This window comes from Apodemus sylvaticus, chromosome 2, assembly GCF_947179515.1.
Source record: "Apodemus sylvaticus chromosome 2, mApoSyl1.1, whole genome shotgun sequence".
Classification (NCBI taxonomy): domain Eukaryota; kingdom Metazoa; phylum Chordata; class Mammalia; order Rodentia; family Muridae; genus Apodemus; species Apodemus sylvaticus.
Genome location: NC_067473.1, coordinates 164,955,527 through 164,982,832, shown reverse-complemented (window position 1 = coordinate 164,982,832; position 27,306 = coordinate 164,955,527). Strand labels below are relative to the sequence as shown.

General features: G+C 38.2%; 2 protein-coding genes across 6 annotated transcripts in view; both read right to left on the bottom strand.

Annotated features, from left to right (window-relative positions):
- LOC127679263 (C-type lectin domain family 2 member G-like) overlaps positions 1–27,306 on the bottom strand; it is a 470,764-nt gene that overhangs the window by 287,847 nt on the left and 155,611 nt on the right. The gene's annotated exons all lie outside the window — the stretch shown is intronic.
- LOC127679268 (killer cell lectin-like receptor subfamily B member 1) lies at positions 260–19,582 on the bottom strand. The gene is made up of 6 exons (XM_052174992.1): positions 19,468–19,582; positions 9,219–9,308; positions 7,906–7,980; positions 7,252–7,406; positions 6,780–6,895; positions 260–687 (listed from the first exon to the last, which is right to left on the bottom strand). Exons 1-6 carry the CDS (start codon positions 19,550–19,552, stop codon positions 564–566), a joined length of 645 nt encoding a protein of 214 aa, XP_052030952.1. The 5' UTR covers positions 19,553–19,582; the 3' UTR covers positions 260–563.

Genomic DNA, 27,306 nt, shown 5'->3' with positions numbered 1-27,306 from the left:
GGGGAGGTGGGGGGAGGTGGGAGTGTGTTGGGTAGAGGAGCATATACAAGGAGTCAGGGGGTGAGAGGTGTTGGGGAGGGGGCCTTTTGGGAGGGGAGAAATTGGGAAAGGTTTTACCATTGGCAATGTAAATGAAGAAGATACTCAATAAAAAAAATTGAAAAAATAAAATAAAATGAAAAACAGATGTTAGATGACTTGAGGTGGGGGTGGGGTAGAGATTCAGACTTTACAACCAGTTTTCTGCAGCTGTCTACAGATGACCTCAGGCACAGAGAGTAGCAAAAACTACACAGACTCCAGTGCCTCTGCTGACCTGAGTTTCCCTCTGTAGAACTCCTCTCTTAGAATAGCACATCTGAGTCTGTGTACATTTACATTGACACAATAAAGAAACTGTACATGAGCATCTGTAAGAGTCACCATGGTTTTGGAGTTCAGGTTTTATGCCACTAACTGTACACTGGGTGGGCCAACAGCAAAGGTTGTTCAATGCATAGATCTGGTGTGAATAGTGAAGTAATAGAGATGAGATTCACAATCAGGAGTCAGGACACAAGGTTTCAGACACGGTTCAGCATCTTTTGGCAGATCCAATGGTTGTCTGAAGAACAGGAATCAGAAAACACTTCTGTGTGCGAGATGAGGGCACAGCTGTTTTCTTCATCCTTGCCAGTGATTTTTAATCTGGAGAGCAAAGCATAGCTGCTCCTAGTGTTCAAGATTTTCTTACAATTATCATATCAGCCATCATTTTTCTTTGGACGTTTAAGGAAACTCTAAATTACATGGAATTTATGTATAGTAAACACACAGTGACACACATTATCAACACATATAAACAATAATGATACATCTGATGGAAACCTCTATAATTTCCAGTTGTACCTTCACTAGAGAATTCTTCACAGCGAGAATCTATATTATGGTGTACAAAAGGGAAACTGTTTAGGAATTGGGGATGGAAGTCATCATTATACTATTAATATGTCATATAATCATGTGGAAAGCATCATCATTTTGCTGAGCATCAGTTCCCTTAAATATATAACCAACTAGCTAATGCTAGAGAAGGCATTTGCATATACATGAATTATGATAAAAGTACACAAAGTAGGTTCTCAGTAAATGTACTAAGCACATAGAGTGAACACAGTTGCTCTACAGAATTGGATGCAGAGAGATAAAGGGCTCATGTGGAACAGGATTAGGATCCTTCCTGTCTCATCCCAGAGGCTGTTGGGTTTTTGCTTCATAGCAGCACTAGATCCATACCTGGAGTTCCTGCAGATACCTACAGGTGGGAATGAGACCAGAAGCCAAGCACTAACACAGACTTCTGTGGGTGATTACAAGAAGGGTGAGTTCAAGACCAGCCTGTCTCCAGCGGAAGTCACACATCAGGCAGTAGGCAAGGCCCCCTCACTACTGTGCCTTTACCTCTGTCCATTTCTTCATGGAGCCCCTTGGGCCTCAACAGCAAATATGATGTCAGCCTATTGTTCAGCACGCTAGTCAAACTATAAACTTCCCTCAACTGAGCATCTGTAAATGTCCCTTAATTTTATTTTTCACTCTTTAGCTTCCTTCTTTGATCTTTAAGATCCTTTTCTTAAAGTCAATCTGTTACATTAATAACTTCTTTTCGAAAAACTTTTGATGGATTCCCCAGCCAGACTGCCTGGGAGGACTCTAACATTATCTTATTCAATTCCCAAAATAATCCTGTTTGGAAAATGTTATTTCCCCCTTAGTTTCCTTACCTGAAAACCAGGGCTCAGGAAGGTAAAATAAGTTAGAGAGGATATGGGGTGAGGGAGGGAGGGCCAGAGTATGTGTAGATGTCAGAGGTCACTATTGGGCATAGCCTCCTTTCTGCCTTGTCTCTGCCACTATGATGTGGTCTCCAGGCTCTTCTAGATGATTCTCTGGTCTCCACCTCCCATCTCTCTGCAGGAGTGCTGAGATACAGGTATGCACTTCTACATCGGGTTTCTTATATGGGTTCTGTGGAATGAACTGTGAGGCTTGCACAGATAGAGCATGGACCTAGAGCCATTGTCTCAGTCCAGTGCAAACAAAAGCAGGTTTTGGCTGACTCTCTTTCTTCTGTAGCATGACAGCCTCCAGATTTACCTAGTCATTGCTGTTTAATCAGAGCGTCATTTATCCAAAGAGTAAAATCACACAACAACTGAGCTTAATCCCCTGCTTTACATGTATCCTTTTACTTACTATAGTAGTTTTACTATTAATAAAAATTAAATAAGCCTTTTAAATGATAACAAAATTAAGAAAGATATACACACACATTCTCACCATGCACACAGATACAGAAGAGAAAAAAAAAAAAAAACCTTTGTCAAAGATCAAGTGTCCCTAAGTTTATGGTTTTATTTCTGGGTCTTCAGTTCTATTCCATTGATCCATGTGTCTGTCTCTGTACCAATTCCATACAGCTTTTATCACTATTGCTCTGTAGCAAAGTTTGAGGTCAGGGATGGTGATTCCCCAGCCATTCTTTCATTGTTAAGAATTGTTTTGGCTATTCTAGGTTTTTTGACTTTCCAGATGAATTTGAGAACTGCTCTTTCCATGTCTTTGAAGAATTGTGTTGGGATTTTGATGGGGATTGCATTGAATCTGTAAATTGCCTTTGGTAGAATGACTATTTTTACTATATGAGCATGGGAGATCTCTCCATTTCCTAAGATCTTTGATTTCTTTCTTAAAAGACTTGAAGTTATTGTCATACAGGTCTTTCACTTGTTTGGTTAGATACTTTATATTATTTGTGGCTATTGTGGAGGGAGTTGTTTCCCTAATTCAACAGAAAAGAAGAAAGCATCTTCAATCAATGGTGCTGGTCTAACTGGTGGTCGGTATGTAGAAAAATGAAAATACACTCATATTTGTAACCTTGCACAAAAAGCTCAAGTCTATGTAGATGAAGGACCTCAACATAAAACCAGATACACTGAATCTAATAGAAAAGAAAGTAGAAAAGAGCCTTAAACTCATTGCCACAGGGGGAAATTTCCTAAACAGAACTCCAACGGCTCATGATCTAAGATCAAGAATTGATAAACTGGAAAGTTTCTGTAAGGCAAAGGACATAGTCATTAAGACAAATTGGCAACCTACAGATTGGGAAAAAAATCTTCACTAACCTCATATCCAATAGAGGGCTAATATCTAAAATATATAAAGAACTCAAGAAACTAACCACCAAATAAAACCAAGCAACCCGATTTAAAAAAAAATGGGGTATGGAACTAAACTGAAAATTCTCAACAGAAGAATCTTAAATGGCTGAGAAGCATCTAAAGAAATGTTCAAAATACTTAGTGATCAGAGAAATGCAAATCAAAATGACCCTGAAATTTCACCTTACACCAATCAGAATGGCTAAGATCAAAACCTCAGGTGACAACACATGTTGGCAAGGATATGGAGAAAGAAGAACACTCCTCTATAGCTGGTGGAATTGCAAACTGATACAACCACTCTGGAAATCAGTCTGGAGGTTCCTCAGAAAATTGGAAAGAGATCTACCTGAAGATCCAGCAATACCATTCTTGGGAATATATCCAAAAGATGCCCCCATGCCACAGGGGTACCTGATCCAATATGTTCATATCAGCTTTATTTGTGATAGCCAGAAGATGGGAAAAAAACCCAGATGTCCCACGACAGAAGAATGGATACAGAAAATGTGGTTAATTAACATAACGCAATACTACTCAGCTATTAATAATGAGGACATCCTGAGTTTTGCAGGCAAATGGATGGAACTAGAAAATATCCTGAGTGAGGTAAATCATACCCAAAAGGATGTGTATGGTATGTAATCACTAATAAGTGGATAGTAAAAAAAAAAAAAAAAAGTACAGAATACCGGAGATACAATCCACTGAACTCAAAAAGGTCAGCAAGCTGAAGTCCTCAAGTGAGGACACCTCAGTTTCACTTGGGAGGGAGGAGAAAGCAATCACAAGTGAGGAGGGAAAGAGGGACCTGGGAGGGAAAGTGGACAGGGCAGGAGAGTGGGGGGCTGGGGAGAGGGGCACCTGATCTGGTATTGGGTGAGGGAAAAGGACTGAAGCCCTAAGGGCAAGCCAGCAGAAAGAATGGAAACAGGCAACCTCAGGACATAGAAGGTTGGGGGGACCCTCCAGAATGTGCCAGAGACTCAAAGGGAGGTGAAATGCCTGACAGTAGGGAGAGGGAACTTAGAGAGTCCACCTCCAGCAGGCAGACAGGGCATCAAATGAGGGAAGGGGTTGCCATCCCTCATTCAAAACTCTCACTCATAATTGTTCCCATCTGAAAGAACTACAGGGGTGGAAATGAAGAGAAGCCTGAGGAAAAATAAGGTCCAGTGACAGGACCAATGTGGGATCCAGCTCAAGGGACAATCCCAAGACCTAACACTATTACTGAAGCTATGGAGAGCTCACAAAAGGGACCGAGCATGACCACACTCCAGAAGACCCAACAAGCAACTGGAAGAGTCAGATGCAGATATTTGCACCCAACCAATGGACAGAAGCTGTTGACCCCTGTGGCTGAATTAGGGACAGACTAAAAGAAGCTGAGGAGGAGAACAATTCTTTGGAGGACCAGTAGCCTCACTTTATCTGGACACCTGAGATCTCTCAAACACTGGATCACCAAACAGGCAGCATACTCTAGCTGATGTGAGGCCCCCAACACATATACAGCAGAGTACTGCCATGTCTGTGTTCAGTCAGAGATGATGCAGCTAACTCAAGAGATTGGACACCCCAGGGAGTTTAGAAGTCAGGTGGGCTGGGGGTGGGAGACATCCTCCGTGAAGATGGGGTGGGGGAGGAAGTATGGGATGTGGAACAGTCGGGGGGGGGGGGAGGACTGGGGTGGGGATAAAATCTGGAGTGTAAAAAAATAAATAAATTTAAAAAGAAAAAAACCAAACCTTAATATGCATGAAATTATTTTCAAACATTAATGTCTATTATGATTCTACCTAAAATAATTCATTTCATGACACAATATGGTTCAAGGTTTCGTCACATTCTAAAGTACCGCTTAAGAATTTCTGTGTAGGAGCTGAAGACGTTGAGTGCTTACTGCTCATTCAGAGGATCCAGATTCAAGTTCTAGCTCCCACAAGGCACAACAGTTTGTAATTCTAGTGCCAGGGAACCTGGTGCCCTTTGAACCTCTGTGAACTCCCACATGCACATGGTTTACAAGGATACACCCAGGCACACACACCTAAAATAAAACAAATTAATATGTATTTCTAAATACGTGTGTGTGTGTGTGTGTGTGTGTGTGTGTGAAAATTTCCAGATAGAGTTTAAAATATTTTTTTTATTTTTAAAACTAGGAAATTGTCCATTTCCTCCAGATTTTCCAGTTGTGTTGAGTATAAGCTTTTGTAGTAGGATCTGATGATTTTTTGAATTTCCTCAGTTTCTGTTGTTATATCCCCCTTTTCATTTCTAATTTTATTAATTTGGATACTTTCTCTGTGCCCCTTGGTCAGTCTGGCTAAGGGTTTATCTATCTTGTTGATTTTCTCAAAGAACCAGCTCCTGGTTTTGTTGATTCTTTGTATGGTTCTCTTTGTTTCAATCTTGATTGATTTCAGCCCTGAGTTTGATGATTTCCTGTCTTCTTCTCCTCCTGGGTGAAGTAGCTTCTTTTTGTTCCAGAGCTTTCACGTGTGCCATTAAGCTGCTAGTGTATGCTCTCTCCATTTTCTTTTTGGAGGCACTCAGGGCTATGAGTTTTCCTCTTAGCACTGCTTTCATTGTGTCCCATAGATTTGGATATGTTGTGCCTTCATTTTCATTAAATTCTAAATAGTCTTTGATTTCTTTCTTTATTTCTTCTATGGCCAAGGTATCATTGAGTAGAGTATTGCTCAGCCTCCATGTGTATGTGGGTTTTCTGTTGTTTTTGTTGCTATTGAAGACCACTCTTATTCCATAGTGATCTGATAGGAGGCATGGGGTTAGTTTGATCTTCTTATATTTGTTGAAGTTGTGACCAATTATATGGTCGATTTTGGAGAAGGTACCATGAGGTGCTGAGAAAAAGGTATATTCTTTTGCTTTAGGGTGAAATGTTCTATAAATATCAGTCAAATCCAATTGGTCCAAAGCTTCAATTAGTTTTACTGTGTCCCTGCTTAGTTTCTGTTTTCCTGATCGGTCCATTGTGAAGATTAGAGTGTTGAAGTCGCCCACAATTATTGTGTTAAGTGCAATGTTTGCTTTGAGCTTTAGTAAAGTTTCTTTTATGAATGAGGGTGCCCTTGCATTTGGTGCATAGATGTTCAGAATTGAAAGTTCTTCTTGGTGGATTTTTCCTTTGACCAGCAAGAAGTGTCCTTCTGTGTCTCTCTTGATGACTTTAGGTTGAAAGTCAATTTTATCTGATATTAGAATGGCTACTCTGGCTCGTTTCCTGAGACCATGGGCTTGTAAAATTGTCTTCCAGCCTTTTACTCTAAGGTAGCTTACACTAAATCTATTTCTTATCCTTTAAAATTCTATTGTAAATAAATACCCACACGCACACACACATACATAAACACACACACACTATTATAATGATTTGATGTCAAAAAATTGAAACTACATAAAATATTCAACTAATTTTGCAATTGATTCTTCAGCCTATTTCAACCCTCTCAAAAATTCATAAGATAAATTAAAATTACAAAATTCAATTTTTAGTAAAATGAATGAGAATTGAATACTCAAATTAGCTCATTAAATACTTACAGATTAGTATTTAAAATAGAAACATTCATCCACTTCCAAACCTTGTCCACTTGTACATATTTTAGTCCAATATAAAATTGTTGTCCTTTTCCCCTTGAGAAGTCCTGCAATAATCTCTATAATCAAAATAGAATGGGAGACTTAATCTTGAATCTGTGTATACATGCCTTACTTTCTTCTACTAGCCTTCTAAAGCACTATGACTCCTGATTGAAGTCCCTCCTAGCTCCTCACCAGCATAATTCTCTCTTCTCTGTGATTGTGATCTCTCTCTATTTGTACTTTTAATCAGTCCACCCATTGTTTTCAGTTATTAATTCACAAGTCCAATTAGTCTCTCAGACTGTGAGCAGTTTAAAATCCAGCATTGACATCCTGAGATGTTGACATAACTTAAAGTGCTTTTCTATTTTTTTTTTTACTGTTTTTTGTTTTACTTAACAGGTTTGTTTTATTTGGGTTAACAGTTTACCAATTCTTCTCCATCTCGAATGAGCAGCAAACTGGCTCCTCTCAAAGAACAATCAGTTAGACCTTCAGCCCAAGGTCTGGATGTCTGAGAAATAAATAAGCATTTATCCCAGTGTAGATGCCAATCTCTTGGGCACTCTAGTATGGCTGGTCTCCCTAGAGAAGAAAAAAGACATGTTCTATTTCTGCTCTGTGTCACATCACAACATCACAATCACAATCAACTACACACAATAGGTGCTTCATTAGTGCATGTTGCAACACAGTTAACATTGTCATATGTCAGAGAACCTTAATTAATAACAGAGGATTCATTTTATGTTTTGCTTTCCTTAAATACCTTCAGACAGAGTAAACTGTGCAACACATTTATTAAAATAATCAATTACAGTACTTTTTAACTTGACATCTGCCTATTAGGGATCACATGTGCCAGCAGCCTGAGGCAGCATAGCCAGGTGCCACAGCTTCAGTTGGGTTCTGAGCACCAACATTTACAAGCTGTGTGACTCTCCATGAATTCTTAATATTATAACTATCTTCTTAAAACCATGGCAATATAGTGTCTTCATGGAGAGCTGTTATAAACTTTGACTGAAGTAACTCACATTTTCTGTTACCTATTATTCTCAGGAACTCCAAGTCACACAGTTACCTGTTGGTTCAGTCCTGTTTTCTTGAGTAGCCACACTGCATTTTTCTATTGATGATTTTTGCACCAATAATCCCACTAGCAAGCAAGAAATCAAACCAAGAGCATTAAATTCTGAAATGAATGGTGATACATTCTTTATTTTTTCAAGACAGTGTCTCTCTGTGTAACAGCCCTGACTCTCCTTCAACTCACTTTTAGGTCAGGTTGGCCTCAAGCTCACAGATATCTGCCTGCCTCTGCTACCCAAATGCTGGGGGTAAGGATGTATACCGGCATACATAGCTTGTTTAAATTCTAATTTCAACAAATCAGGTTATTTCATCTGAACATCTAAGCAAACTGTATTAATGGCAAGTTTGGTGACAGGATATATATGAACAAGAAAAGCACAGAACATCTGGATTCACACAGCTCTGAGGTGTTGAAGTCTTCCCCAGCAACATAGCTATAGCCATTTTGTTCCATGCCTGCCAGCTATTTCATATTATTGATGTAATATGACTCAGAAAAAATAGCTTATCTGAAAGCAGGATCATAATGACCATATCCCCTATGATGTTCTTTACGTCCTTAGGTTTGTTAATTTTTAGAAATACAACAAAGCTTTCTGTGGGCCCATAAAATGAAAAGTCAAGATGAACTGTTGTGTCTAAAATGGCTTGAGTCAGAATCAACAACCAGCCAGCACTTCCTGTGTGTATGAGGTCCCTGTGGGTTTTGTGGGGTTTTTTTTCTTTTTAAGCTTGCTCTGAGAAATGATTGTTTGTAGTAGCTCAAATAATTCTGACCTATGTCCCTGATCTGAGCAGTATTAGAGTATGCATTCAATAAACCATCCTAGTCTGACCGAGATCGTGTTAGTATGGTTTGTAGAGTGACTCTCAGACACCAACATAAGTTGCATACCATCTGACTGACAAGTCAACCTATGGGTGTTGCTGAATCTCTCAAACTGTTCACAGTCACACCTGAGCTTGCTCATCTTCATTCACACCCACTCAAGAGAAGGTTTATCAGACATGTAAGAAGCTAAAGCTTTTAGTTTTCATTGTTGTTGTCATCTTGTGACAGAAACACAATTGTGACTTTTCTTTTTCTACAGTTCTAGATGCACCTATGACGTACCCCATAATACTACTCAGAAAAATCAAGAAGCATGGAAAAATGTGAAGTTTCCACAGAGTGCACAGGATATTGACCTATAATATTGCAGACCTGTAGGCCTTCCCCTATGCGTAAGGAACCCAAATGCTATGAAAAGAATTAATGTTTATGTGAGAAAATTATGAAGCAAAAACTCTTGCCTCACTTACCGACAACACTGAGTCCCATCAGAAGAAAGATCAGCCCAGCACAGCTGAGTTTCAGAGCCACCCGATGCCAGCCTGATTCATGACAGACATCTAAGAAGGGTAAATAATACACTTCATAAATCCACTTGAGTATATCTGAGATAAAGGTCAGAAGAGGCTCACAACTATATAAGACCTTCCTTAGCTATGAGGACTATTTTGAACATGACAGTAGACTGACTGACATTAGAGATAGTGCTACAATTTGTGCACTGTTTTACACACACACACAAACACACACAGAGAAAGACAGAGAGACAGAGACAGAGAGACCAAGAGAAAGAAAGCTTTCTATTTTAACTAAGCCCACACTACACCTAATGGCTATAAATTTCATAATTTGATATATGACTGTAAAAGAAAATTTTCACTAAGTGGAGTACTTTGTGATAATACCTTTTATTTAAAGGGATGTCCTATAGCTTCTCTTATCCATGAGTGGGCTGCTGGTATCCCAGCTTTTGCAACTTGGGTCCATCACTGAGTATTACTAGGATGTGGTGGCTTGAATACACTTGGCCCAGGAAGTAGCACTATTAGGAGGTGTGGGATTGTTGGAGTAGGTGTGACTTTGCTGCAGGAAGTGTGTCACTGTGGAGGTGGATAATGAAACCTTCCTCCTAGCTGCGGGAAAGCCAGTCTTCTCCTGTTTGCCTTCAGAACAAGAGGTAGAATTGTCAGTTCTTCCAGTGCCATGACATGCTTTCTGCCTTGATGATAATAGGCTGAACCACCGACCCTGTAAGCTAGCCCCAATTAAATTTTGTCCTTTATAAGAGTTGATCGTAGCATCTCTTCACCCCAATGGAAATCCTATCTAAGACACTAGTGATTGATATCTTAACCTAGAGGCCATGAGATATCATTGCTGCTCAGGGCAGTGTCCAGTTTAAAACACAGAGTTTCTTATTCCTAGAATTTTCTAGTTAGTAGATTAAGACCACGGTTGAATGCAAGTAACAGATGCTAAAGACATTGAGGTAGCAAACAAATGGGCACTGTGTTGTTATAACATGACTGTTGAGTGTAATTTACAAAAAAATCTTGCTTCTGCCTCCCTGGGAGCTCTGCCAGAGCTCACAGCTAGACTCCAAGATCAGCTGCTGCTGGTCTCACTCAGCTTTTTCCAGAGCTACAATCAATCCCCCGGACCCTCACAGCTTCCACCAACAACCACCCAAGCTGCCCTCTTTCTCCTCCTGCCTACCTTAGCCCTGTGGATGGGAAACACTAGACAGTTTGATTATTTAAAACTAGCCAGATAATTCAATGGCTGGGTGAACATTTTCCTGTCCTAATCTTAATCAACTAGCTCCCTCCATCCTCCTTCCCATAGGCCCCTGCTCCTCACTCACATCAAAAACTTTGTCTTAGGGGGTATAAAAGGGTTAAAGAAATAAAGGTGTTGTAGCCTGCTCATTGGCACTTGCTTGCTTGATCTACTGAGAGAGAGAGAGAGAGAGAGAGAGAGAGAGAGAGAGAGAGAGAGAGAGAGAGAGAGAGAGAGAGAGGTGTGTGTGTGTGTGTGTGTGTGTGTGTGTGTGTGTGTGTAATCTCCCCCTTTCTTTTCTCTAGTAACTAGCTGACATCAACAACAGCACCTGTTGGCTGACCCCCATCAGCTCCACCAGTGCTGACCTGTCAGCTGCTATTAGCACAAGCCGCAATCATTGATATCACAGTCAGCCCTCCTGAGCACTGTGGTGTTGAGGCTGGCCTTCAGCATGTATATCACATAAGGAGATACTGTGGTATAACTTAGGCAGCTCTCTGTGACCACCACAGTCAGCTATGCAATGGCATTCAGAAGGCAAGAAGGCAGTTCAGTTCAATATGACTAATTAGGCAGTGTTGGTTAAACTTTGGTCATCTGACCCCAAATAGTTTCTTTTAGGCATATATAAACAATAAAATTTCCCTGTGATTGGTGAAGGATGTTTTTGTGCAGTGTGTATTTAAATGCTGATTTCTATACTCAGAGATCTGGTTGTAGTCAGGACTTTGGTATTGTCAGTGTTATGAAGCATCTCTGAACTCAGTATTTTGTAGAACATTGTTCTCCATCACATTCAGATCTGTTAAATATAAAGCTGAACAGCCACTAAACAGGGCAGGAGAGGAAAAGGCAGGACTCCCAGGCTCAAGAGAGTGGGAGAAGTGTCTCAGGTGGGGGCCAGGGAGGCACCATCAAGACTTGTTAGGATGAAGAAAGTGGTGCCAAGGCAAGACTAAGATGTTAAGTGATGTACCATGTGGCTGAGACATAGGCCAGGTCAGCATATCAGGTTAGAACAGCTGAGTATCTGCCCAACTATAGTGCCTGAAGAATTTAATAAATATAAAGGTCCCCATGTCAAAATTCAGAGCAAAGGAAAAGCCCTTACTTCTGCAGGTGATAACTAACTCAATCCAATGTGCACCATAAAGCTTAAGACTACAATGAAATTTTTGTAAAGACCGTGTTATATCATCCATAAAGATGAGTTCTATAGTTGACTACATGTGTCTTCCTCCACAAAGATGAGTTCTATAGATTGACAAGCTCATAATAAGGGTCTGGGGAATGAATTCATTTTGTCTCAGCCACACAGATAGTATAATAGTTACAAAGTATAAAAGTGCAAACCCAGCACTTTTATAGCAGGTCATGCATCACTTCCTTTGAAGGAAGAACCCTATGAGTTTAACATTCCTGATTACCCTAGTGCTTTCCTGTGAGCATGAGGACCTCTGTTACTCTTATATAACATGACATACACTATGTTTACCACACTGTACCACCTAAACACCATGTTTGATGTAGTGATCCACCCTTTGTTCTTCTCTGTTACAAGATGGCGCTGGCCACACGCAGCTCCCTGGTAGTAAATCACTTGAAAACATGCGCAGTGTGCTGTATTCCTTATCACACTTACATGCTAATGAAGAACTCACTGAGTTCACCTATGAGAAAACGGCTGGTTATCTCCCTGGGCAAATGAGGCTATCTAGGGTTTATAAGGTCAGGCTGGCAGAGAGCCCGGGGCCGCCGCCAAAAGAAGAAATAAGCTCAATTCAAGGTTTCCCAAATAAACCATTTAAGGAAGAAACTCCTTGGTGTTGAGTGCTCCTTGCTGGCGAGGGTGGACGCGACAGTTTGATATCTCAGTTTCCCTTGGTAACTGTATTAACATTATGTATTTTATGCATATTAAGCAGTGAAATCTTTTGAGATTTGGTCATCACAGACCTCAACTTTGTGGATTTAACATTTTACTAGACAATTTTTAAAATGTGGGTTTCATATGGAAAATAATGAGTCTTGTTTATAAAGGTAATAATGAGAAACACTAGCTGGATTTTAATCTCTAATTCACTCATAATCCCCTATTGCTGTCATTTAGTTTAACAGTTCCATGTATTATTACCATTTCATTAATGGTTTTCTTGATTCAATAATTATAACCAAGCACTGTACCATTCTGAGCAAAGCTTTCTTATTGTTTTTTGTTTTACTTTGTTCTGTTTCTGTGGTTGTATTTCTGGTAGCTTAGGCTAGTCCCAAACTCTGTGAGATAAAGTGTGACCTTGAATTCCTGATAACCCTGTCTCTACTTCCCTAGTACTAAATTTACAACTGTTCCACACTCTGCATGACTGGGGATTCCAAATTTCTACAGATACAGATTTATTCCAGTTTTTATTATTTTTCTGTTGCTTCTAAATATTCCATGATACATCCAGCAAGAAGACAGGGCTTTAAATGAGGGAGAAGGGGGCCATCCCAAGGCCCTAACTCTACCCCATAATTGTTCCTATATGAAAGAATTACAGGAATGGAAATGGAGAGGAGCCTGAGGAAAAGAAGGTCCAGGAACAGGCTCAAAGTGGGATCTAGCTTAAGGGGTGGTCCCAAGGCCTAACACTATTACTGAGTCTATGGAGCGCTCACAAAAAGGGACCTAGCATGACAGCACTCCAGAAAACCCAAGGAGCAGCTGAAAGAGTCAGATGCAGATATTTGCACCCAACAAATGAACAGAAGCAGCTGACTCCTGCTGTTGAATTAGGGAAGGCTGAATGAAACTGAGGGTGACCCTGTAGGAGGATCAGCAGTCTCACTTAATCTGGATCCTTGTGATCTTTCAAACACTGAACCACCAAACAGGCAGCATACAACCAGCTGATATGAGGCCCCTAGCACACATTCAATAGAGGACTGATGGGTCTGTGTTGATGCACCTAACCCTCAAAAGACTGGAGGCCCCAGGAAGTTTAGAGGTCAGGTGGGGTAGGGGTAGGGACAACCACGTGGAGACAGGGGGAGGGGAGGAGGTATGGGATGTGGAACAGTGGGAAGGTGGACAGGAGTTGGCGGGGAGAATAAAATATGGAGGGTATAAAAATAATTAATAAAATTCTTGACAAAATAAATAAATAAATAAATAAATTTTAAACTAAATGTGCTAGCATGTTCTTTTATTTTTGTTATGTGGTCCACAATTGACTGTGACCATTTCTAATTTTTCTAGTTTTATTTTGTTTTGGATTTTTTGTTCTGTTTTGTTTTATTTTGCTTTCTTTCATTACTTTTGGTGGCTGAATTGTAGGATTCATAATGCAAACAAATAGTAGCGGTCTCATGGCTGTAGATCATAATTAGGATGCTGACAAACAACCATTAAGCAAGTTAAACCATTTTAAAATGTTCTTGAGTCTTCCTGCTGCCATTAGCACCAGGAAGCAGGGAAATTCCACAGCCTTCTGTGCACAGCCCACCAGGACAAAGTGATCTCCCAGCAGCGCTTTCAATTCTGAGCACAGAGGTGAGATCATCTTCTTTCTGGAGGGTACCAGCTAGAAGCACACAGGGCTGCTCAGTGGAGCAGCTGGGACCAAAGTCTTTCTGCCACAATTTGCACCAGAGAGCCAGGAAACTCCACAGCCTTCTGTGCACAGCCTACCAGGAGAGAGATCTCCCAGCAGTGCTTTCACTTTTGAGTTCAGAGGAGTAACTTCTGTAACCTAGAGAAAGATATGCTCATGAACATACAAGAAGCCTTCAGAACTCCAAACAGACTGGACCAGAACAGAAAGTCCTCCCGGCACATAATAATCAAAACAACAAATTCACTAAACAAAGAAAGAATATTAAAAGCAGTAAGGGGAAAAGGGCAAGTAACTTATAAAGGCAGACCTATCAGAATCACACCAGCCTTCTCACCAGAGACAATGAAAGTTAGAAGATCCTGGGCAGACCTCATACAGACCCTAAGAGAACACAAATGCTAGTCTAGGCTACTATACCCAGCAAAACTCTCAATCATCATAGATGGAGAAACCAAGATATTCCATTATAAAACCAAATTTGCACAACATCTGTCTACAAATCCAGCCCTACAAAGGATAATTGATGGAAAATGCCAACACAAGGAGGGAAACTACACCCTAGAAAAAGCAAGAAAGTATTCTTCAAAAAACCCAAAAGAAGATACCCACACAAACATAAAAATAACATTAAAAATAACAGGAAGCAACAATCACTATTCTCTAATATCTCTTAACAATAATGGACTCAACTCCCCAATAAAAAGACATAGACTAACAAAATATTTCTCATGTAAATGTTCAATTTTATCAGAAAATATTTGTAATTCCCCTTTTTAATTATTTTAGTAATTTATGTCTACCATTTTATCTGCATTGTTTTTCATGATAATCTTCAATTTTAACATGTCTTTCTATATACTTCCTCTATTTTATCAGAAATGTTTTCAAAGTAAATCTTTGATTTTTATCACAAATATTTCTAATTCCACTTTCAATTAATTTAGAAAGAGTTTTTATATCTACCATTTTTATATGTAAAATTTTCCATGAAATAGTCAATTTTAAAGTGTTTATCTATTTATTTCTTGAATTTTACCAGAAATAATTTCCATGTAAATCTTCAATGTTATCTGAAAATGTTTATAATTCCACCTTCAATCAACTTAGAATTAACTTTATGCCTATCATTTTATCTGTATAATTTCCATGAAATAATCTTTAATTTTAACATGTTTTTCTATATATTTCTTAAATTTTATCAGAAATATTTTTCATGTAAATCTTCAAGTTTTTCAGAAAATGTTTATAATTCCACTTTCAATCAACTTAGGAATACTTTTATACCTACCATTATTATATCTATATAAAATTTTCCATGATAATCTTCAATTCTAACATGTTTTTCTACATTTTTCTACAATGTTATCAGAAATATTTTCCACGTAAATCTTCAATTCTATCATAAAATGTTTCTATCCCATATTTCAATTAATTTAGCAGTTTTACATGTCTACCACATTACTCTTTAATGTTCCATGAAAATTGTTAATTTTAATGTGTTTATCTGAAATATTTTCCATGTAAATCTTTAATTTTATCACAAAATGTTTTTACTTCCCTTTACTTCCCTTTTCAATAAAAATAAATAAATAAATAAATAAATATAAATAAATAAATCTTTAAAAAAATGTTCTTGAGGAAAAAAACAACCAAAGAATAAAAAGAGACAGATAGACTAGAAATGGTCCAAGAAAATAGAAGACAGATCCCCCTAGCCTTAAGAACCACTGTTATCTGTAGACACAGTTCAATATGACTAAATCTTTTCATGTATAAAAATCTATTAAATACATACATTCACCATCATATTCTCTAGACAAATACTTATAACAGCTATTTGTATGGCACTCAGATAATCTTAGACATTGTGGTTAATTTGGAGATTATCTAAAGCACACAGAGATATACACATAGGTCCTGTGTAAATACCATTTTTATAAAACAGACTTGAGCTTATATTTGGCAGTTCTATAAACAATCTTCTATAGACATGTATGAATATATGTAAGAGATTCTATATATTCAGAGGTGATACAAGCCTGTCATGGAAAGATATTTGCAGTATATTGGACTTGAGAAATAGGAGCATGAATTGTAATTCCTGCTACATAAGACATGCTGTGCTAATGGACAAGGAGGAAATAGTAGACATCAGAGAAAACTCTAAGGCCCCAAAGACACCCTGAATATGAGAAGAACTATGTGTGTGTGCCAGCCTAGAATTTCTCCTGAGCACTAGTATGACACAGTGTAACTAAGCATAGTAAATAAGTCTAATGAATTACATTTATCATTTTATACATGTCTTACTTTAAGTTTCTAGTGCTGAAACAAAACACAATAACAAAAAAAAAAAAGCAAGTTGGGAAAGGAAGGGTATTGGGGGAAGTCAGGACAGAAACTCAAGCAGATCTGGAACCTGGAGAAGGACCTGATGCAGAGCCATGGAGATATGCTGCTTACTGGCTTGCTTCCCATGGTTTTCTCAGCCTGCTTTCTTGTAGAACCCAGGACCACAAGCCCAGGGATTGCACCACCCACCATGGACTAGGCTCTCTCCCATTGAGAAAATGTCTTACAGCTGCACCTCATGGAGGCATTTCCTCAACTGGGGCTCCTTCCTCGCTTGTGTCAAGTTGACACACAAACCCAACAGTACATAAGCATTATTTCATATTTCTGTCTTTTCTCATACTTCCACCCTTGAAATTCTAAGTATTTCTTGTAAAATAGTCTTATCATCACTATTTTGATGCTTTTTTTGTCTTTTTTTTTATTCGATATATTTTTTATTTACATTTCAAATGATTTCCCCTTTTCTAGCCCCCCACTCCCCGAAAGTCCCATAAGCTCCCTTTTCTCCCCCTGTCCTCCCACCCACCCCTTCCCACTTCCCCGTTCTGGTTTTGCCCTATACTTCTTCACTGAGTCTTTCTATTTTGATGCTTTTTATGAAAGTCTACTATTCAGCACCATCATATTCCAGTGTTATCATAATATAATATAATGCAGAATAATACATTAGTGGAGAGAATATGATTAAAGTTCAGACTGTAGATTTCCTCATCTGTGAAATGACTGAACAGTATCTACTTCATAAAATTTTATGATTTGATGAAACAATTCTTATAAATTCCAAAGCATAGTGTCTGCTCCAAAGAACTATTCAATACACAGTAATAATTTCCTATCTATCTTAAAGCATTTGTTTTAACTGAAAGTAAAAGACTATTTGGATGATTTTAGAAATCACTACTCCTTCTCATTAAAATATAAGGAACTGCATACACATCCTGGCCTGTTTAAGCTGTTCTGTATGAGACTGGACTGAGGGGAAGAGCCATTGATCCTGAAGAGGCTGTATGAGGTTTAATTATGTGGAAGTACCTGCTTTGGATATTCCTTGTTATCCACACAATGCTAAGTATTCTCCACTGTCCAACAAATTTTATCAGATGCCCTCAACATCTGCACCTATGGAATGCCCTCCAAATCCTTTTCAACCTGTCACCATTCCTCCTGATTTGATCTCTACAGCTCACTGGGGATGCACATTCCCATGCAATGTCACAGGCATATTCTTCCTTTGCCTTTTTGGGTCCATCTTCCTAGGCGACATCTTTCACATACTCAACCTTGGTCCCCAGGATCTTTCAGGGCTGGACTCCAGGAAGGCTTGCCTTGATTATTCTATTTGACATGATGCTGTCTTTAATGACATTTTCATTTAAATGTTTTTCTTGCTAGCATTCTACGTCACACTGTCTCTGATACAGGTGTTTAGTGATTGCACACCTGCACATTCATAAAACCCGATATGTAAAAATACTTACACTTGCTTACAGCTGTATCTTATCATCTAAAGAAATTCTGACACATAGTAGGTGGTTATATCTCAATGAATGAATGAATGAATGAGCTCTGTATACATTTTATCCATCCTACTACAACTTTTTGTCATTTGGTCACAAAGCAGATCACTACCCTGTGTTCCTCTTTCTGGTCTGGTTTGTTTGTTTGTTTGTTTGTTTGTTTGTTTGCTGGGAAATTTCCCCACGGTTTGAGCTATCTAGTTAATGTGTTGGTTCAGTTGGTTCAGGTTGGTTCAGTTTTTTTCACTACTGGGTCACACACCTCACTGACTTTATTCTACTTTTGTCCTTCAGGTTCACATTCAAGCTGATGTCTATAGAAAAATGATCACAATAAGAGTAGACAAATTTTCTATTCTCTTGATTTGGGATCATGGACAGTAATATTGAGGAAATCTCATTGTCTTTCTCAACCTGCATTTTCTTACTTCCATTTCAACAAGCCCCTCCCCTACTTTTGCTAGGCAGGAACTCAAGAAGGAAACATGTTTCATCCTATCACACCAGCTCGCACAGATCATCCTAGCACTAGCAAAGACTCCAGTTTCCTGACCCTGATGTGAAGATGAAGATGAAGCTGATTTAATAACTCTAAGATGTTTTCCTGCTTTTAACCTTTATAATGTAATAATTCCTAACCAAACATACTTTACTATTGATGATCATATAGTTCTCACAAAATAGGAATAATGTCAAATTGAAAATGGGGCAGTTATTGTTCATAGTACACCCAGTTAGGTCACAGAATGCAGTGCTATCTTGTGATAATTTGACACATTTTATACCTCAGTTTCTGGTCCCTTTTCATAATCCTCGTGTTATATTATCTTTTTGAGTATTACTTCAGTCTTGCACATTATTTCACTCAGATTATTAAATGCTCTGGCAGAAGAGAGAACTATGTTTCCCCAATTCTAAATATTAGGGTTGCAACTAAGGATAAATGAGTCAAAGTCTGTGTTCTGTGCAAGGGTCTGGGATTGGCAAAGCTAATGCAAGTCTGCACTATCATTTAAAACATTTTTATGATCACACATGTAAAATATTATTTCTTCAGGGTCTTTCTGAGACTGAAAAGGAGAAGGCCTGTTTATCTTTCATGAGTTCCTTGAATTAAATAACATTTAAGTTTTTCTCTTTGAAGTTGTGGTTATTGCTTGTATTTGTGTGTGATTGACACTGAGGGTATGTGTGTGTGTTTGTGTGTGTGTGTGTGTGTGTGTGTGTGTGTGTGAAGATGTGTGCATGCTACACTAGGTATAGAAATCAGAAAGGACTTTTCAAGAAGTGATTTTCTTCCCATCGAAGGTATTGAGAACTGAGTCTGGTTGTCAGGTTTGTGCAGCAAGTCCTGTTACCTGAGGCGTCATCTCACCATCCCAAAGCAATCATTTAAAACTGTAATATGACAGGAAATGCTTAACTCTCAAAGATATTCAAATGCCAAAGGAAGAAATAAAGCCACTTACCTTGGGGGAGAGGTGGAGGTGATGTACTCCTGAGCCCTTGGGTCTCGGCTAAATTTAAATCAGCATAGAGCACTGGTGCATCCATTAGAGATGGGAGATGTAACACTGACCTCTGAGTGAGGACAAACTCAACATTCTGTGATATGAAATGAGCAAAAAGATATCCGCTGTCAACATTCTGCTGTCTGTGGCCACACCTACCGACATTTGTATCTGGTGGTATCTCCAACAGCTTTAAATGTCGTCTATTATGCTCACATTTTACATGTTCTTATCTTTAAAACTGAAGGTGTAACACATGGAATGATATTTGAAAAAATTCTGAAAGGGGCTTTTTCCTCTCAGCTCTTCAACCATCTGTTCTCAGTTATTACCTCAAAGCAAACATCAGTGTAAATGGAATGAACCACTCAATCTCAAACTCAGATTTAAGAGATACCCTCCCCACCAAAGTCTCTGGAAATACAATGCAATATATTTTGTAATTTTTTTAAAAATGAAAACGAATGCATCAAAGTTTATAGCTATATTGGACACTAATTGAAGCTCAAAAATCCTCCTGAAATATTTACATCATGAAGAAAGGTGTGGAATGTGGGAATGAGCTCAAGAATATGGCTGACACAATAAGGAAAAGCATCAAGGAGAGAACCACATGAACCTCTCATCATTGTTGTGAAGGTTGATTGGATGTAACATCACTCACCTGAGCGAAGGGACTTCATCTTTCAGAGCGCAGAGAGTGGAGGACTTGGGTCTATGGGGTGTACTAACTCCTCCAAGGGTTTTCAGGCCTTCAGCCTTAGAATAAGGACTACTAATGTCAAGTCAGGCATTCACACATTACAAGTGACAAAGAAAAGAAAGGGTTTCCTTCAAGTCCCCTTCTGTGGTCAGAGTAAAATTGTACCAGGCTCTCACAATGGCATGGCAGTGCAGCAGTCTGCTGGTAGTGAGTTCCAGGAGACAGGAGGCATATACATACTATATGGGACTCATACTCTTTCACTAACACAAGGATAATTGTGAAGTGGGGGGAAGCCAGTGTGAGGGTCTCACAGCTCACTTATGACTCAGGAAAATGTCTTCAGCTGTCTCTGCTAGATGCCAGGCATTTCACTCAATGCCAAGCATAGGGCTCTACCTCATATGTCATCTAAACATAAGATTTCAAAGAGTGTGGAGGACTTTCCTGACTTGTCCTTCTTAAGTGATTCTGCATACATTTCTAGAAAATGATCAAACCTAGTATATAGAAGGCTCATTGTATTTTTTTTCAATGTCTGTTTTTAGTGATGGTTCCTAAACACATTTTTATGTCATCAAAATAATTTATAATAGATAAATGTCTCTTAAATATACATGATGTCTTCTGAATCTAAAAGTAATATGCACCCAACCAGTTTTTAAAATCTATTTGGAACATTAAACATGATAGAAGTAGAAAAAATCTCTTATAAAGTCCTCTATGAAAGGAAATTGTGACAAGTTCCTGATTAGACAAAAACCATGCCATCTCCAAGGAGAATATGCAGCATAACTGTAGCTTCATAGAATGAATTGGTAGTGTTTCTTCTGTTTCTATTTTGTGGAATAGTTTGAAGAGTATTGGTATTAGGTCTTTTGTGAAGGTCTGATAGAATTCTACACTAAACCCATCTGTTCCTGGGCTTTTTTGGTTGGGAGACTTTAAATGACTGCTTGTATTTCTTCAGGAGTTATGGGACAGTTTAGATGGTTTATATGATCCTGATTTAACTTAGATATTTGGTATCTCTCTAGAAAATTGTCCATTTCATCCAAATTTTCCAATTATGTTGAGTATAGGCTTTTGTAAGAGATCTAATGATTTTTCTTAATTTCCTCAGTTTCTGTTTTTATATCTCCCTTTTCATTTTTGATTTTTTTTAATTGGATAATGACTCTGAACTTATCAGGGTCTATCTGGACCTGAAGATAGGCCCTGAAAGGACTTAAGGTTTCAGTTCCTGGGAACTTGGCAATTTCTCCCATAAAAGATTGGGCTGATCAGCCCCAAGGCCACTGTGTGATTGGTCTGTCACTCTTCAGATTCTCCATGTTCCCTCTGTACATCACTTCTTGATTAGCTTCCTTCCGGTGTCATCTAATAATATGACAGCTTTCTTCTGACTCTGTCCCATTTCTCTCCTGGAAATAATGTATATAATGCTGTTTTTAGATTTCTCAGGCCACAGCTCAACCTGCATCCCTGGAGGCTTGCTAACATCCAGGACAAACAGGTGAAATCCTCAAGCACAAAGCCCCTGCCCACTAGGTCCCCAGAAAGACCAACAGCCTTGAGGTCTGCCCTGTCACCTCTGTGTTCCATCTTCTGAACCACACCTCTACCTGCAATCTCTGAGGCCTGCAACCATCAGGAATCACCAGCTTTCCCTGCATCTCTGGAGGTTTGCTGTTAACCAAGACAACCAGCAGTCTGAAGACATCAGGAACTACCAGCTCTGCTGGCATTCCTGGAAGACCGTTGCTACCAGAGACAACCAACTTTACCTGCAGTCTCAGAAGCCTGATCCCATCAGAGACTACCAGGCCTGCCAATACTAGGAACAATCAGATGGGGAAGGGCCAGCATAAGAACATAATCGACAAAAGCCAGGAAAATATGGCACCACCACAACCATACAACCCAGCTATCATACAACAGTAAGCTCTGGAAATTCTAATCCACTTGAGTTGCAAGAAAATGACCTTAAATCTAGTCTTATGAAGATGATAGAGGCCTTAAAAGAGGAAACAAAAAAGTCCCTTAAAGAAATACAGGGAAATGCACTCAAACAGGTGAAGGAAATGAATAAAAAGCTGAAAATGGAAATAGAAACAATAAAGAAACACGAACTGAAACAATCCTGGAGGTAGAAAACCTAGGAAAGAGAACAGGAACTACATACCTAAAAGTCACCAATAGAATACAAGAGATAGAAGAGAGAATCTCAGGCATAAAAGATACTATAGAAGAAATCAAAGAAAATGAAATGTAAGAAGTTCCTAACTCAAAATATCTAGGAAATTTAGCACACCATGAAAAGATCAATCCTTAGAATAATAGGAATAGAAGACTCCCAACTAGAAGGCCCAGAAAATATCTTTAACAAGATCATAGAAAAAAATCCCTAACCTAAATAAAGACATGCCTATAAATGTACAAGGTTATAGAACACCAAATAAAGTGGACTAAAAAAGAAAATCCTTCCACCTCATAATAACAAAAACACTAAATGTAAAGAACAAAGAAAGAATATCAAAAGCTACAAGGGATAAAGGCCAAGTAACATAAAGACAAACCTAATAGAATTACACCAGACTTCTCAACAGAGACTTTAAAAGCCAGAAGGGTTTTGGCAAATATCTTAAAATCTCTAAGAGATCACAGACGTCATTCCAGACTACTATATCCAGCAAAACTTTCAATAACTATAGGCAAAAAAAGCTATTTCATAATAAAACCACATTTAAACAATATCTTTCCACTAATTCAGTCCTACAGAGAATACTAGAAGGAAAACAAATATCACAAGGAGGGTAATTACAAGAAAACACAAGAAATTAATAATTCCACAATACACACACACACACACACAGAGAGAGAGAGAGAGAGAGAGAGAGAGAGAGAGAGAGTTACTAACAACATCAAAATAACAAGAATTAATAATCACTTGTCAATATTTCTCAACATGGACTCAATTTCTCAATAAAAAGACATAGGCTAACAGAGTGGATACATAAATAGGATCTATCATTCTACTGCATACTCAACAACAAAAATACATATTACCTCAGAGTAAAGCACTGGAAAAAGGTTTTCCAAACAAATGGACCCAACAAACAAGGTGGAGTAGCCATTCTAATATCTAATAAAATATACTTTCAACCAAAAGTAATCAAAGAAATGGTGAAGTACACTTCATGTTCAAAGAAAAATCCACTAAAATGGCATCTCAATTCTGATCATCTATGCCCCAAATGCAAGGGCACCACATTTGTAAAAGGAATATTACTAAAGCTTAAATCACACATCAAACCCCACATATTAATAGTGATATACTCCAAAACTCCACTCTCACTAATGGACAGGTCATTGAGACAGAAACCAAACAGAAAAATAATTAAACTAACTGACACTGTTAGTCAAATGGACCTAAGAGACATCTGCAGAACAGTTCATCAAAACAAAAATGAATATACCTTCTTTTCAGCAACCTATGGAACCTTCTGAAAAATTGACTATATAGTTGGTCACAAAGCAACTCTTAAACAGATACAAGAAATTTGAAATAAGTCCTTGCATCCTCTCAGAACACCATGGATTAAAGATGGACTTCAAAAAAGAAACAACACAAATCCTACAAACTCATGGAAACTTAACAACTCTATGTAATTATCACTGTGTCAGAGAACACATAAATTAAAGATTCTCTAGAAGTCAATGAAAATGAAGGCACAACATACCTAAACTTTGTCTCAAACAAAACAAACACTGTCAACAAAAGCAAAATAAGCAAAAGGGCACACATAAGTATAAAGAATTTTTACAACAAAGATTACAGTTGACGGGATAAAAGGAATATATGTGTGGTGGTTTGAATGACAATGGCTTCCATAGGATCATATATTTGAATGCTCAATCTGTAGTTTCACCTTAAACAGGTAAAACTGTTTAAGGATTGTTCCATGTCGTTTTGCTACCCTGCTTTAAGCTCCAGGTAGACCACACTACCAGCCCCCACCCAGATTCCCTTAGATCCTCAGAACAACAACAACAACAACAACAACAACACACACACACACACACACACACACACATAAAAACACACTCCAGTTAGTCTTAAAATGCTTTTGCTAACTCAATGACTGGGCACTCCTAAACATCTGCTACGACCTAAGGCATAATTGAATAGAGTGACCACTGGCCACTCCAACCAAAAAACTCATATGACTGGTTGGCTTTATCTCCTGCCACTACTACCTACTTCTGCTTCCCCATTCTCCCGATTCTCTCTGGCCTCCCTTGAAACTCTAAGTGTCCTGGCCCATCCTCAGTATCTTTATTGATTGATCAAGAACCAATTGAGGAACACAAACTTAGCATCAGAACCACCCTCTATATCTCACCTTTTCTGTCCAATAAAAAAATAAAAACTAAAAAACAAACATACAAAAACAAACCTCTTCACCCAGACATAAATTGAACAAAACCATAACAATCATGTAAATTACAAAGTGTGATATGCAGTTAATATCCAATCCATCATATTTGTCAATTAGATAAAGTACTCTACTATCATTCCTAACTTATAAAATTATGATTCTATCCCTCGATTATGTTTAGGTTTTAGCCTGTAATGACGTCTGAAAACCATGTCTTCCACTCTATAACCTCTCTCTCAATGTTAAACAACTTAAGTTTGATTATGAGACTAAAACTAGTCTTCTTTAACCTCATCAAAAATCTAAAAATGATTTAAACATTACCTAGGTATATTGGAAGCACCAAACACAGATTCTTGCTGGTTGTTTTTAATATTTATTTAGTTATTTTATGTAAGTACACTGTAGCTGTCTTCAGACACTCCAGAAGAGGGCATCAGATCTCATTACGGATGATTGTGAGCCACCATGTGGTTGCTGGGATTTGAAGTCAGGGCCTTTGGAAGAGCAGTCAGTGCTCTTAACCACTGAGCCTTCTCTCCAGCCCAAAATTTATTTGTTTGTTTCTTTGTTTATATGAGTACACTATATCTATCTTCAGACACACAACAGAAGAGGGCATCAGATCCCATTACAGATGGCTGTGAGCCACCATGTGGTTCCTGAGAATTGAACGCAGGACCTCTGGAAGAACAGTCAGTGCTCTTAACTGCTGAGCCATCTCTCCAGCCCCCAAACACAACTTCTTAAACTTAAACAATTGTAGGTACAACTGAATACACAGATAGCTCCTAATTTCTTATAACATTGGAGCAATATTCAACCTTTTGGCCCAGGAGCATCTCTGACAGACCTTTACAAAACAGGATTATGAAGGACTGTTTACCCCATTTTGGCAGAGCTATCAGGACTGTTTACCCCATTTTGGCAGGCAATTTCTGTCCTGTGGCTATTTTGCCATAATAAGAAACCTTGCCTGGAGGTAAAGATGCTCAATTTTTCTTTGAAGGAGAATGGAAAAACTGCCCAGAGCATACATGTCTTATCATAAACTGATTCTTAATAATTAAATAACATTAAATGTCACATTCTGTGGATTTCTGATGTTTTTGAAGACTATCTAAGTAAACTGTTAAACTTTAGCTACTCTTAGTCATTTATATTTGAGTAAACTGAAGGTACTTTATTATAATTAAATCAGGATCTAACATAACCATGAATTTGCACTCTGGCCCTTAACTTATGTTACTTAATCATCTTATACAGTTTGTAAAGCAGCTGTTAGAAGTACTGGGTCTAAGTCTCATATTCTTAAGTGAGTTTCATAGGAACAATGTCTGTCTAAAAGTAACAATATTAATGTCAAATTCTGTATCTTTATAAGAAATTCATACCAATGAAAACCTTAAGTTTGTATGAATATAAATTTTGTACAAATTTAAGAAATTATAACTTCAATTTGTATCAATTATAAAGATTTATGTCAATTAAGATTATGACTACACAATGTTTAGTTCAAGGATAAAATTTAGTAATCTATCTCGCCTATTTCCTCTCTGTTCAAAATTATGACCATTTCCAAATCATCCTTAAAATGACAACTTATCTATAATTTATAAAATAACCATTACCAGACACCTAAATCCAGGTGTAGTATTGTTGGAAGAGGTATGTGAGTTTTGAGAGTTGTCTCCTATTTGCAGATCAGGATGTAAGTTCTAAGAAACTGCTCCATTACCATGTCTGTCTACCAGCTGCCATGCTTCCCACCATGATCATAGACTAACCCTCTAGAACCATGAGCTCCATTAAATTATAAATTTCTTTGGTTATAGTGTCTACTCACAAGAGTAGAAATGTATATAAGATATAATTTGCTGCCAGAAATTGGGTGTCGCTGTAAAAGACTTGACCATGCTATGTTTTGGAACAATGTGGAAGACCTTGGGACTTTGGACTATAAAAGTATTTGAAAACTATAAGCAAGTTACCCATTAGTGGGACTGTTTAACAACTGTTAGGAGATGTGTCCTTGTGAGAAGTTGTCTGTTTGACATTTCAAATCCTGTTCTGTCCCTAATTAGTAATCTGCCTGCTTCCTACTTGCAGAACAGGATATAAGATCTTAACTTCTGCTCCATCACACACCTACCTACAGGCTGCTGTGTTCCCCATGACCCAGATTATAACTCTGGAACAAAATAAACAATTTCTTGTATATGTTCACTTCCTCATGATGTCTCTTCACAACAACAGACAAGTAACTAGGAAATGAAGAAATATTATTCTCACATATTTTATGGAATTAAGGTCTAGCATATTTGGGTAACTACAAACTAACAAAGATCACATAATCTAGATATTTTCATAAATAAGTTATCTGAATATATATTTCTCAAAAAATGTATTAGCTATTTTTTAATTCCTGTGACAAAAACACTAAGAAGAAATTACATGATGAAACTATTTGTTTTGACTCACAGTTTCACATGTCAGTCCATGATGAGTTATTAGGAAAGAGAATGGGGAGCATTCATGTCATGTTGAACAAGGAAACAGACAAAAGAGCATAGAGAGGGTCCAGGTTGAAATATTACCCACAGGACACACTTCCAGTGAACTACTGCTTCTGTCTAGGATGCTGTCTCCTAC

Bases quoted from the DNA above. Each gene is read 5' to 3' on its own strand.
- LOC127679268 (XM_052174992.1), bottom strand. From the start codon at position 19,552: ATGGATGCACCAGTGCTCTATGCTGATTTAAATTTAGCCGAGACCCAA. The intron at 7,407-7,905 runs GTAACTGTGTGA...TTTCTTCTCTAG, and splicing joins AAACAGGACTGAACCAACAG to GGAGACCAGCCATACTAGAG. The intron at 6,896-7,251 runs GTAAACTGTTAA...TTTTGATTATAG, and splicing joins TTCGAGATGGAGAAGAATTG to AGATTATTGCAGGACTTCTC.